At 39.5% G+C, this 14937-nt stretch overlaps 1 protein-coding gene across 1 annotated transcript; it reads right to left on the bottom strand.

Moving 5' to 3' along the window:
* Positions 1-1652: 1652 nt before the first annotated feature.
* On the bottom strand, positions 1653-13425 carry LOC131246559 (retinoblastoma-related protein). Its single transcript, XM_058246820.1, has 18 exons — positions 12973-13425; positions 12783-12887; positions 12554-12699; positions 12354-12450; positions 12219-12265; positions 10852-11050; positions 10663-10729; positions 10368-10544; positions 10072-10265; positions 9100-9976; positions 8207-8366; positions 8046-8118; positions 7598-7774; positions 7371-7490; positions 7151-7295; positions 6933-7045; positions 2420-2535; positions 1653-2099 (listed from the first exon to the last, which is right to left on the bottom strand). The coding sequence occupies exons 1-18, from the start codon at positions 13081-13083 to the stop codon at positions 1934-1936; spliced, it is 3090 nt and encodes a 1029-aa protein (XP_058102803.1). The 5' UTR covers positions 13084-13425; the 3' UTR covers positions 1653-1933.
* Between the last annotated feature and the right edge of the window lie 1512 nt (positions 13426-14937).

Genomic DNA, 14937 nt, shown 5'->3' with positions numbered 1-14937 from the left:
GGTAGCCCTGCAAACAGTGTCTGGTGGGCTCCTTATCCCCATTGTTCCCAATAATGTCGCCAGGTATACCCATAAAGATCCGATGCTGCGAGGGTTGTGGATTGCAGAGAATACTAATCATTTTCTTTGATCAAGTACATCTAATGTACCATTTTCAAGATTTAGTATAATCATTATTGTGCAATTATCGAGAATTTAAGACTATTTTGAAGTTAAAAGAATTTATTTTAAATTTACATTTGTATTTATATATTTTTTTGTAAATTTTTTTATAATAAATATTTTACTTCCTGCTAGATTTTGCGAACAATATGGGATATCTGAAAATCTCTCGAACATACAACACGTGAATCGGGACGGAAGGAGCGATGGTAAAAAGAGAGTAATTTGATACTCTAGCAGACCATGGCACCTGTTACACATGCATTTATAACTTGAAAACTTGGCGTATGCTAATCAGGTTAACTGCCCTCAAATGTCCGCCAAATCATACCCTCAAATTACTGGACAGATTTTTTGTAAATTATCTATATATAACCAAAAAAGTGCAATTTCTCATACCTGTGTATCAATCATTATGCTCTGCCAGAGTATCAAAGGCTTCCTCTAAGGCCGATTGGAGTTGCTTGTTTGTAGGGTGTTTTTGGTCTGAGCTTTCGACCAGGTGATCTACATTGTCCTTATCCTCTGGCATAAAACAGGCCATTTCACACCTCAGGTGAGCCACACCGTATCAAAACAAATGAATGGATAGGAAAATAATAATAATAACCATTTACTTCGTACATTGTGGCCCACCTGAAGAGTAAAATTTTCTGATTCTTTTGGGCAGATCTAAGCATCATTTCCAATGATTCTTTGGGGCAGAAGATCTAAGATGTTCTCCTTATCAGTGAAAGTTAGCGGAAGAGTGGGCCCTCAGGATCCAATGGATCCAACAGTGAAAGTTAGCGGAAGAGTGGGCCCTCAGGATCCAATGGATCCAACAGTGAAAGTTAGCGGAAGAGTGGGCCCTCAGGATCCAAGGATCCAACCATCTGGGATCACCACAAAGCTGAGGATGAACGATGCAGGTCCAACGGTCTATCTAACCACTACTGGAGTAGACGGGTATAATCACCCCTCTAATTCTACATTATAGATGTCCCCTGATTTCAATATATGGCTTAAATGGTTTAAGAAACAAACAAGATGGACACAAACTCACTACCCCTTTTTCTCTCCTTAAAGGTCTCTTGTATTCGTAATTGCATTTTCTCACCTAATGGTATTTTTCTCTACTTATATAGCAAGGAATCGAAAGAATGGATGAGATTGGATTGGATAAAGTTTGTCCATATCTAATCAAACCTCTTCAGTATCTCCGGCTCATCGAAATTTCAAATTCCCTTAGAATTTCAAAGACAGAAAGAGAGAAGTAGGAAAGGTATGTTGGATCCACCCACTAGTGGTTGCCCACGGGCCCATATCCAACAATCATATAGTTTAGATTACAATGTAGAAAACATGATATGAAACCGAGCTTATAGAATCCTCAACTTTCAGCCTCTCCTGAATGAGAGAGATCCAATAAAGAACCCCCACAAGACATGCTTTTATGCAACCACATTATTTTTTTTTCCACCATAAATTCAGTAGTTTGGGTAATCAAGGGACCAAAAACACAAATAAGATGAGAATTGACTTCATAAGCAGATTCCAGCAAACAGTACATAGCACAATGGCCGTGATTAACCATATATACAAATATCAACAGCAGTGAATAAAACACAGCCTCTTGAAATTCAAATATAAAAGAAAATCAACAACCTCAACAACAGCACAAGGACACAAGATTTTATTAAATTATGTTAGTTTGAACTGATCTAATTTTAGCATATATATTTATAACAGCTCTACATACAATTTATCGATAATGACGCCCCGAGAAGGTTTATGGGTCATGTTGCTCACATTTCACGGGTCCATTCAAGGCAGCCACAGCAGACGTCGACGACGAGGCAGAGCTGCCATTTTGCTGAGGGTAGAGACTGCCTGCAACGAGCGAATCACTGACCAAGCCGACATCGTCGAAGTTGAGCCTGCCGCTGACCTTCCGACTGATTAGGGAAGGAGGTAAAAATGGAAACAAAGAAAGAACATCAGCATCCAATCTATAGACAAAAGATAAGATTGTGCACACACCGTGCACCGAGAGTCCGTGTGCACGTATCTTCCACCATTCAACAACAGCAAGCGGGATTCTAAATTTATATTTGCACGATGAAATGATTACTAGATTATCGCCAACTGCCTTTTTAAATGGTGGGGAGGGGAGAGTGTGCATGCAACAACCACTCTCAGTGCTCACTGTGAGGATTTCAAGTCGTGCTCATCTCTAGCCCAGCTTTCAACATTGTTCATGTCCAGGTAACATTACCCATTCAAGCGGTTGTTAATCGCAGTCAGGTCTTTGGAGGGGCTCTGGTAAGCATGAGTGCTCTCGCCAACACAAGCATAGTAGCTCTTAGAGCTGCTTGAAATCAAAGCATCCATCTGTCAAGATAGCATACGGTCAGTTTTAACATGATGAGCTAAATAGCAATAGATGCGGTAAATTTAGGCATTAGAACAAAGCAAAGCTTCATGGGTTATTCTTTACAGTACTGCTCTGAAATCAGCCTTATGGATTATATATCGAAAGTTCCTGAAATGCACCGCATTAAAATCAAAAGCTCATGTACTACCATGATCTATACAAGAAGTTATAAATCTGATCTCTCCGAAAGTGAATTTTGACAGTGTCCAATCATCAGTGGCCAAGGGACTCCTTGGGGACTGGGCAAGGGCAAGAAGATACCAACTCCAGTCTAACAGCAGGGACTAGGCAGCTGCCGGAGCAGTTGCTGGCCGAAACGGAGCCGCGTGTATTGAAGTAGTGGGAGGTTGAATGCTTGAATACTAGATGAACCTACAGCAGGAGCCATGTAAGTACAGGTAAAGGAGGAAACTTCCCTCTATTTAAGAATTCCGTGAATTCATTTGATCCATACTCTCCTCAATCCAACCTCAAGATCTTAATACTTCCTTCCAGCTGTTTCTAAAACCAAACCTTTACACCTTTTGAAGGTGTCAAAGACATCCAACTTGTTTTGTACCAGAAAGAGGTAACCAAACCGGAAATAATCATCAATGAACGTGATTAAATACTTGTGCCCTCCTCACTTTGACATTGAGCAGGCCACATGCATAAGTCTGCACCATCTTGAGGAGCTTATTAGTTTCTCTTTATTCCCTTTAAGAATGGCATCTTGTCAATCTTCCCATGCAAACAAGCTTCATATTTTGGCAAAAAAAAATCCTTTTTGAACGTCAGGAATAGTCCCGTCATTCACTAACCTCTTAAGCTTGTCTTCCTTGGAATGACGAAGACGAAGATGACAATAGTATAGAGATGTCTTGTCTTCTCTTGCTCTCTTCCTAGATCCTAGGATTAGGGCACCATGAGTCATGGGCTAAGTGGAGGTAATCAGGCAGACTGAGAATCATCAGGTATAGCCCATCCACAAGCACACCATATGCCAAAACCTTCTTTCCATGTTGGATTTGGACTGTTGTTCCAAAGTGAAGGTTTATCCTTGCTAAGAGAGTTTAGATATGGATATCAGATTTCTCCTAATAACAAGACTGTATAAACATTCTTACAAGACTTGTTCCTCCCACCAAAATTTCATTACCACCCTCGCCACAACTGGTACCTGAATTCTATTATCCGGCCCCACATATATGTAATGTTCGTCTTCCCTTGGCACCCCGACCTTGCTTAAGATTTGCAATGTATTGCAAACATGTACAGTTGCTCGTGTGTCTATGCACAAGTTAGTTTGACAGTATGGAATAGTTTATCTCACATTCATACAAATCATAGCCACATGTTAAGCAATCATTAAACACTTGCAGAGGCCTAATACTTATCAGATCAGGTTATTATGATTAAACAAGGGCCTAAGGTATTTTGGATGACTGATATTCACTACATGAATGCCTAATTAATTTGTGGAACACAACGTACCTCAAGCTATGGAATGCATTTTACGCAGTCTAGGTACTGAGTCAAAACCAAGCCCCCTCAATATATCTACTCCAACTCCTCATAAGCAGCAAGCAAACAAGAGTGTCACCAAGTTATGGTGTCAATGCACACGCATACGGTTGGGTTTGCGGGAGTATGCACTAGGGTTGTGGTGCACAATGCACACCCTCTCAAAGAGAAAACATTCACATCATCACACATGACTTCAGCATATTCATTAATCACATGCATGACTTCAAGGCATTTGATCGAACTATCTTGTTCTCTCCCATACATTGTGTAGCACATCTATGCATATGACTAGGACAACTTCTTGCATGGCCATTAGATGCAAGTCTAATCATATGCATGGAATTAATTATGTTTAAGCCTTAAAAGACCATGATAGATTGCATAACATCGTCCTGTGCACAATATGGGTGAATTGTCAAAAACACAAGATTGGGCTTCCCGCTAACCAATCTGAACTGTTAAGATGTGTTCAGCACATCATCATTGGGCAGGGGATGATGTTTCAACCCAATCTGATCTCAAACGAGTGAGCTCAGTCCAAAACAATTTCAACAGTCCAATTAAATCTTAGACAAATCTAAACACCTGCCATCAGATCTTATTCCATCCAGTAGTTCCATCATGTCGAAAAACACTTCTATGTGAAAATTTTTTAGGTCAGACGGACCTAAGATGAATGAGACATGGTCCAATCAAGTTTCAAGCTATCATCATCATCCAAAGTGTATTTATTGTCCAGACATCTGATTAATTGGGCATCCACGTAGCGAAGTGTCCAGCGTTAGACCATCCTCCCACTTCCATTGTAGCATGGCCGAGCCTACAACCACATGATCAAAGGAAATCTAACAATTAACAATGTCGATCACGTGGGCAAGAACATGTATTTGAAGGCCCCACACGCATCACAAGCGGGTTGAACATGTGGCACCACCCGCCAGCCTGGATGAGCCCCACACGTGACCTTCCAATAAATGCCACCAATGTATAGTGGCCCATCAATGTGCATGTACACCTACACGTGCAAGGCCATGATTGTAAGATGGGGACACGAGATTTTTTTCCTACAAATTTCCAGATTTGGTGATGATTTGATTATTAATTTTGAAAATTATTAGTTTATACGGTTGTATGTAGATGATCACGTTTGATCGTTTTCGGATTGTAGAAGTTCTATAATTTCTATTTTATTATAGATTACAACTTGTATCACATCTTAGTTGGCCCAAACTTAAGACTTATAAATTTTAATTCTAGCTGTCAAAAGAAATCCATGGACGCATGATGAAAAAATTAAGGAAGAAAAGCTATAATCAGACATGGGGCCCACTGTACAGCCAGTCGTACAACCATACAGACATGAAGGGGTAATGCTAACCACCCCTTCTATTCTACAAGTGCAGGGTCATGGTAGCAACTCTCCCTTGAGCATCCCCTATTGAAGAGCCAACGAGAGAGTGGGTTGCACGCACCTTACACGTGCACACACTAGGGGCATGTGGGGTTCACCTTGTGGGGGCTCTACGTGGCCGACTGTCCTACTCCGTGGGCTGACATAAAAGTTATCCACTTCTCCTCCATATGGGATGGGTCAGGGAGAGATTTACTACTTTGAAAGATCAGCAGCTGCAAATTTGACGGGTTTTACGTACACAAGTATGGGTTTAATTCTGCGTATTATTGGGTTTCTAGAAACATGGGATTATCAAAACGGAGATCCTTAGGATGTTCCAACATGGAATTTCTGTGTTTTGAAAAATCTAACAGCGCCAAGGCACACTAATCCCAAGGTCATACCTGACGGTAGAGACTATCCATACTAACACCTAGTCAGTCCCCTGACACAAGATGACTAACATCAGTAAACACAGGTTTATCCTAGAACCTGCAAGTGGTCATGGTCAACAAGGTACTGAGATCCATGACCCATAATTCCCCCTTGGTCAGTGGCTATTGTGTCCAATCTCATGTGCCCAAGGACAACATGAAGAATCCCTCTCAAACCCATATCAATAACCATGTTCCATATACATTAATGAGGCTAATGAATGAGTGGATGCATCATGCATCAACCAAGGTAAAAGGTAATGTAACATTAGCTTTCCTGGGCACAACCGAGGTAAAAGGTAATGTAATGTTAGTTTTCTTGGGCACAACCCCAACATTTTAGTATTTCGAAATTAAGAATACACATCCTACATACATGCGGCATGCCATAACCCTAAAACACCTGTAAATCATTTGCAACTTGCAAGGATAAGCATCTTATTTTGAGAAAAATCAAACTACATATGGTGTGTATAGTATCCAAACGAAAATGCTAACCTAAAGATACTAGGCACTCAAAGGCATCACTTAACAGATGCACAATTAACCTTATTTGATGCATAATATTAATGACCTGGCACAAGACTTGGAAATGGCTCAAGAAATACCAACACATGCATGAAAAACAAAAAGTGAAACTGGACCGAAAAAGATAAGGCATCAAATAAATTGTGTAGGTATAAAATAGGTCTCTTTTAACACTTAAAGAACTGAAGCACTCAGCTACAATCGAATTACACATCATTCTCCAACAAAAAGCAAATCTAAAACAGGTGGTATTTATTAAAGGGTGTCCGTTGTCAACATTTTACATAACCAGACAATGTTTATACACAATGAACAGTTAAATAGCAGTAAAGGATGCTAATTGGCCCCAAATAACCAGAAAATTCAGAAGATGGCTGGAAAAAGAACGCACGGGACTACTGCCTAAGAGATTAGATAACTTGCATCCTGAAAGATAGTCATACTGCTAGCAAAAACCCTACTAAGGCAGCCAAAAATAAACAAGAAAATGTACCTTCGATGATCGTAAAGGAGACACATAGACATTATGCACTGCAGAGACTTTCTTGGGAGACATGTCAGGTAGACTTGGAAATGGAGATATCCGAGGGGAACCTGGACATTGACCTATGCATTGCAACAGAAGTATCTCAGACAATGGTTTGTTTGCAAGCAGCTTTAGAGGAAGAAAATGGCAGGAATGTGCTGACTAGGTAATCAAGCAGAGCATACCCTCAACATTATTATTATCTTCAGGAACCCGAGTGTTTCTAGGAGTAGATCCAGATGGGCCAAGCTCCACCAGCAGGGGCTTTACGGCTGGAATGAATATCTCATTGTAAAATGTAATAATATCAACATGCTCCAGGCCTTTTTTCTGTTACCAAAGTATACCATAGCTTAGACTCTATTAAAAGAGTCATGCTGAAATATTACAAGTCAAGCAAAATACCCCATTGCGGCTTGTTGATGGCCAATCTACAAAGACGCTGCGAAAAACTTGTGGTTTGCACTGTGGTTGCTTTCTGTAGTTGTAGATGATTTCCTTGAAGGTAAGGCTTAATTGAGAAATCTGTAAGTGGCAATGTCAACTCAGAAAGGATGGAAGAAATTTTTAAAACATAACAGATAAATTATTATGAAAAATAAAACATAAATTTCACTAGTGTGTAAACAGACCTTGGCAACCCCATAGACACTGCACAGGATAAGTTGGTCTATATGTCTATTGAAGAAAAGAGTAGTCTGCTGATTAAGGATTTGTTGCATCAGACAATAAACACTCTCCCTGACTTGCAAAGACAATTGTAGCCTTTCACATAAGTTCTTGATTCTGTTAGCAGCTAACCTTGCAATCTATGAAAACAAAACAAGGTCAGAGTGTGTAAACATAGAGATAAAGATGTGGGTGTGTGTGCATGTAGACTGTAGAAAGAGAGGGAGATCAACAAGCAACGATCAATATTTAAGCACAAGATCAAATCATAGGCCATAAGCAGAATCTAAGCATATCAGTAGGTGTAAGAATCTGAGAGTATCAGATGTAAGGCTAGGGTAATTTCCTTTTCACCAACAAAAATCAAAGGCTTAAAAGAGTACTTCAGAGGATTAATGGGAGTGACTGTACCTTGGTGAAGAAGACATGGATTCCCGTCTCAGCACATGTTTCCCCTCCTCCTGCAGGATTTGGCCGTGCAGGGCTGCAAGTGAGCATTTGATGTCAAGACATTGTCAGGGAGGAGGTTATCATATGTTTACCGTGGTAAAGATTCTTTTGAATGCCATTACCTTGCAAAAGCTGACTGCATAGGAGGTGGTAACTTTGATTTGAGACTGTTAAAACCCAGTAGACGATCCTTCACCGGCGATGTAAAGGAATTGCGTTCTACCAACACACTCCTATATTCACCACACACTCTCTTTGGGGACCTGGCATCGCCATTGCGATCTGCAAGATCATATCATGAATTTCAAGGAAATTAATCCAGAACCAATCAGAATTTAATACAAAAACCACATCATATCATGAATTTCAAAGAAATTAATCCACAACTCAGATTTTAATAGAAAAACAACATTCAAGCTGCTCAATCCAGGAGAATATAATAGTCCTTAAGATGAGCACCATTGAGGGTAGAACCAACGGGATCCCCTAACACGTGAAATTACCTACATCATATAGGCGAAGAATGCAAAAGAAGTCTTTTCTTTTATCTTTCCAAAAAAAGGGGCAAAAGAAGTTGTGTTTGTCTTTTATACAATGAACAATCCTGGATGAGGACAATAATTCTCACCAGCACAAATTTCCTTATAATTGAGCACTATCAAATTCATTAAAAATGTGGGCCAACTAGGAAACATCTACACAACCATAAACCTAATTAGAAAAAACAGAATGCATAGGAAAGTCAGGCTTCTCAACAAGTTTTAGCATGACAATGCCAATCTAAGAAGAAAGATCGAATGCATAACAATCAAAATCAGCTCCAGAAAAGCATAATTACCCCCATCTTCAATTTCCACATATTTAGTATGAATAAAAACAAAATGTAACACTGAGTTCAAATTAGATTGATAAAGTCGTACAGATCCATGAGAAGAAACAAGATGCTCCATGATCAACATGCACATATGCTTGAGAACAGACTTTGGAACTTCAATTGAGGAGAACAAATAATCACCTGGTGAGATCTCATGCTTTTTCAGAGGCAGAGGTGGCAATCCTCCAATGGAAATGTTATGGTGCAATGCAATTGCATCTAATGATGGCATTGGTTCTGCTAATAATCCCAAACGGTTAATTTCAGCAGAAAGGGCTGGTCTGGCAACAATCAAAGAATTGTACAATGAGGAGCCCTTTTCCCATGCCATGCTCTCTAATAGTCGCTCTTCCAAAGAATTTAAATGCTGCTTCAACTCTCTTGGAAGACTTTCTTCATGTCTCACAAAACTCTCAATCACCTTGCTCAAATCAAAGGCTGTAATACCAGTTCTCTCCAAAACAGCAGGGAACAACATGCTAACTGTCTTGTGTGTAGCCAAAACCAGTTCTGCTGAACAAGCAAGCATGCACCTATGGAACCTCTCATTGGTTAGTAAAGAGGTCAAGTTGCTACCATGCAAAATACGATATTCTGCTTTACAAATTGCTTCCAAAACCCTGTAATATAACTTCAAAGCCTCCATTCTTCTCTGCTCTGCCCATATATTATCCATCAGGTTAGCACTCTGCAGAGTTCCAGCAACACATCGTTCTCCAAGACTGCTTGGGAAAATGGCCTCCAATATTATCCGGGCCCTATGTGTAACATCGTTAGTTAGGTCCCTGTCACATGATGAAAGGAACCGCTGCAGTTCTGGTGAAGGTTTTGGAGGAAGTGGAGATATGATGGTCCGAAGCCACTTTGCAGTCGTCATTGCGGTGCTTACTGGCGTAGGTGCCATCTTCAAGTTAGCACCAACCAAGCTGCCATTTGCAGGTGAGACGGAAGGAGAACATGGGGGAGATAGAGGGCTTGTTATTGTCTTTGCTGGGGAGGCCATTGTATCAAACTTCCGCTGCACAAATCAGAAAATAACCATGTTAGGGAATTGAATTTTTTTTTCCAATGATTTAGAAAGGTCACAGCTCATAAGGTGCCTTTCGCACAAACCTTGGAACCACAGATGTTCACAGCACCTCCAGATAAGCTTCCAGTACCAAGTAAACTATCCTCCTCATTAATAAACACGCGCTCATCAATTTCACCCTTATTACGAATTGCATCATCATAATCCTTCTCTAGGATTAGCAGAGTTGATGACAAAGATTCCCCTTCCAACAGACCTTCAAAAAAAGTCAAACCATCTGCACCAAAAAGATTGGATGTTTTAGGAGAAGGGATAGTGGAAGCATTAACAATATTAACAAAATAACCACCATGATATGCCTGGAAGGATTCAAATTGACCTGTATTAATATTGTCTAGGTTCTCATTTTTACACTCTGAAGCCAAAAGAGGTCTCTTTTTCAAAATATCCACAATTAAATTGTTAGCTTTCTCCATTGTTCTCCTCAATTCATCTTCTGACGTATGATAAATGATACAAAGCGATGCAATGAGGTCCACACCCTTGTTGTTCCTAACTGAAAAGAAAAGAACAAAGCAAATTCACCGGCTGGAATGTCAAAGAAACAATGCAATGCTCAAAAACAGACCAAAAGATAGTCAAGATATGCATGCACAGCATAGAAAAATGATTACCAAAGACTGGGGAATCACGAAGAGAAAAGTTCCTGAAGCGTACAGGAACATGAAGAATCAGGATAGCCTGTCACGATATATTAGGCACATCTTGAGTGCATTATGATCCAAGTCTGGATAACTAATGTTTATGTAACCACAGCAGCTTTGCCCTAAGAAAAACTAAGTAGCATGTAACATGCAACTTACCAGTATTGAAACTAAACCATTTGTGCAGGTCACTAAGTCCTTGAAGCGGCTAAATGCATGTATACGTAGTGCCAAGAACAGCAACCAGCCAAAACGATGATAATCAGACACATAGCCTGCATTGCCGGCAATAGTAGAGGGTTTATCACCATTTACATCCATCGTGGAGAAGAAGTCCCGGTATGCACGTTTGTAGTACCTAGGTGTCACAAAATAATTGCAAGCTAATGTTAACTTGGTTTTCATTTCAGAAATGATTGAAGGAAAGCAACATGAGAAAGTCCAAGCCAACAACGATGTAATGACTACAAATGCCCCAATGCCACATGATGGACAAACTTAGCAAACGAAACCTAATATGGCAACCTTTAAGCCGTTAATGAAACTGGTAATGCTGTAAGAATTAATTCATGTTTTAAACATTTAAATACTTCAAGAAGGAGCTTCTCATGAATCTTAAAAAGATCATGCTTAAAACCTCATGCATCTTTATTTCCTAAAATTCTCACTAGAGTTTATAACCAACTCCATGACCCTGTTCCAAAATTTCTTCACACAATCTACAACCCAAGTGACAAAACATAATTTTCAGCAACCTCGCACTCACTCCAAAGTAATTTCTTGCCAAATATTCTTAAATTCAGCAATAGACGAAGCAATAATTTTAAATAGAACAATAAACATTAGAATCCTCGCAAGTTACCTTGATCAACATTATCCATAAGAAATAACATTTTCCAACAAAATACCCATGCATCCACTTATATTGAACTTAGTTTTGGTGCAAGGCGGCAATACCACTCCGCAGAATATGGCCCTTAGACCTATTTTCAATAATCAAGATTTTGAGCAAAATGCGAAGTAATAGCCACAGGGAAAAAAAATTTAACTAGTTATATAAGTAGCAAGTGGTAACAAACCAAACATGATTCGTGTTGATAAGAAATACTTGAGTCCATGGAAGACTTACTGACATCCTTGAGCATATTTTGGACTTAGTGTAGATCTTCTTGTTTCTTTTGATCACGTGCTGTTTGAAGTGAGCAGATAGTGGAGAGTATGGTAAAGAACAAAGAGGTTTCTTAGAATTCCTATTTGTACTGGGGATCCATGCCTCTTCATTGATGTTATTTTGTTTATATTCATTTGACAGATGCTGTTATTGTGAAAAAAACAAAGATTTAGATGGCAAGGAAGCCAACCTAGTTTTGACAAATACCCATAACAACAATCATAAGACAGGGAAACAAAAATTGCTCTAATTCACAGGAATGAACTTCAATCATAAATGGACGCCATTTAAAAATAGGCACGAAGTGCTCGAGCTAACCCCAAATAGAGGAAAAATGAAATCGGCAGATTCTTACTTGCTTAGAAGAGTCAAATGCACAAAATTCGCCTGCAACTCCTTCGCCTGATAGAAAAAACCAAAAAGCACTCAGAAATTAGCATATAGCAGAACAACAACGAAAGTGCTCAAACTATTCTTCATCTAGCACTACCTCAAGCCTCTTCTCCCAATCCGCACCGTACAAATTGCTCAGAACATGGCCCGCCTTGAGGAAAAACTGTGGCATCTCTTTGAAGAAATCCACAACACTTTGAAAACAGAAACCAAAATTATATAAATTCCAAGAGAAAAAACTGCATATTTACTACAAAATAAATGATTATATTGCAAAAACATAAACATATAACATACTTCAGCTTAGCAGCCCTCAATATCTGACATAAACTAAATCCACTCTCTTCATTCTCCTGTTTCAGTTTCCCTGCAGCATTCCCCTCACTCAATCTCTTAACAGAGTACAGAACAAAAGCAAACCAGAACCGTTCGATCTCTTCAGGCTGCGATCACAAGATCCAATCAAAACCATTGAAACAAAAACACAAGATAGAAGAAGAAAGAAAAAGATCAAGAAGACACATACGGTGCCGCTGCCGATCGCCGACATGTTCGCTAACAGGAGATGCTTGCTTTCTTTGAGAAGAATCATGGCTTGTTTTGATATGCTTTCATCGAGCGACAGCCCCGACTATTACAAGATCTCCATTTCAGCTCAAGAAAACCACCAAAAAAAGTACAAAAACTCAAGAAAATTTAAGGAAAAAATGAAAAACCTTGCACAGATCTGCGAACCGAGCTTCGATCGCGCCATTCTCATCAGAAGTCGAATTGTTCGAAGAAATCGACGGCTTAACATTGTCCATCTTCAAAGTGCCCGGACTCATCGACTCAAACCAGATCTCCAACAAAGCCGAGCCAAACTACTGCCATCAAACGAGAAAAATACCTGAAATCTGGGGAAGACAGAAAAAAAGCGCGGGAAAGCGATCGGGAGGCTGAGAGCCAATGGATCTCCCCGAAATCTCTCTAATTTCAGATCAATGGCCAAGATATCTCGATCTTTTCAGCAAATCGTTGCCGGAAAATAAAGATCGGATTCCAATCGATCACCAGCTGAGGATCTCCAATGCAGAATTAGGGTTTTGGGAGGAGGAAGAAAAAAAAAACCCTCTTTTCTCTCTCCTCTCTTCCCTCCTTTTTTTCTCGCGCGCGGGAAAAGATGGAATATGACATGTATGGCATGGCATGTGTAGTTTATGTATAGCCGACAAGATACATCTTCACACCAATGGGAGATCGACACGTATCGAGAGTGCGGGTTTTTTACCGCCAAAAAACCTACCGTTACCTCCGGAGCAGGGAAGGGAAACCCTAGCAGGCTCCCCGGTCCACGTGGATAGGTAGTCCCCTTTGTCGTGTACCGTTCCTAGGGTGTGGATGGCCGGATATGTCCGGCGTACAAGCGGAGTTGTTACGTACACGTCATTCCGGGCCAAGCCTCATAAAAGGGATTGGCTACTCCCATGCCACTGGCCAATGGCTAGTCGTCGGTGCAATGTAGGCCTCACCATAATGTATGTCTTTCGTTCACGCTGTCCACCTGTTCTTTCGTATCATTTTATGGCATGAGCTCAAAATTGAGGTTGATCCAAAACTCAAGTAGGCCAGAAAGTGTTGATTGAATGTCCACCATTAAAAACTTATATGAGACCATAAAACTTTTGGATCAAGCTAATATATATTTTTTTTCCTTAGTCTAAGTTTGTATTACCTAATAAATAAGTTAGATGTCAAATAATTATTACAGTGGGCTCTAAGAAGTTTTTAATGATAGACATTCAATCATTACTATTTTCTCATGTGGTACTACTTAGATTTAGATATACCTCATTTTAATTATTAAGCCCTGAAATTGTCTTTCAAAATGGATGGACCACTTGGATAAAACACATATATTATGGTGGGGTCCGCATAGCACTGAACGCTAGCCACCAGGCTGGGGGCCGCGTCAGTAGCTAATCTGCATCATAAACCTGACGCTGACAGGCCAAAATAGTTCAAACTCGGGCTAAACTAGTCCAATTATTCAAATTTTATAAGGGGAGAATAACGCATGAGCAATTTGTCCTGACGAAATGTTCATAAAAATTTCTACCATGCTGCTTTGGCTCTCCAACGCAGGGCATTGGTGTAGCCATGCATGATATATTTATAAGGGTTCGGATTAAATTATTAAATTAACTTTAATATTTTTAAATAGTGTATGTATGTAATATTTGATACAATGGTTATAATAAGCCCGTTGAAATATATATTTTGCTTGAAAATAATGAAATCCTAAAGTCTTGGTTGGGCCATAAGCAAAATATCATATTAATGTAACTAACCAATGAATTTTAACTATTGATTTACATAGATAATATTTGAACGGTGCACATCATTGTATTAAAATAATTATATTGATGCAATTGATAATCTAATTGTTTTATGATATCATCAATGGTTCATGTACTCAATAGATTAATAGTCTAGTGATACATGTTATATATGCCACTCTTGGAAAGGATTTTAGATATAATTCACGCTTTCACCTTATTGGATTTTAAAGCATCTCTTTAAAGGTATTTGAAATACCTGATTACTTTATGGTATGAAACACACCGAAGGTATTTAAAATCCCTTCAAACCCCTTCAAATCTATGGTGCCAAACGATCCCACGAGTCATGGATTGGAAGTT

Source organism: Magnolia sinica, chromosome 5 (genome assembly GCF_029962835.1).
Source record: "Magnolia sinica isolate HGM2019 chromosome 5, MsV1, whole genome shotgun sequence".
NCBI lineage: Eukaryota > Viridiplantae > Streptophyta > Magnoliopsida > Magnoliales > Magnoliaceae > Magnolia > Magnolia sinica.
The sequence above is the reverse complement of the archived record's forward strand: the minus strand, read 5'-3'. Positions and strand labels throughout refer to the sequence as shown.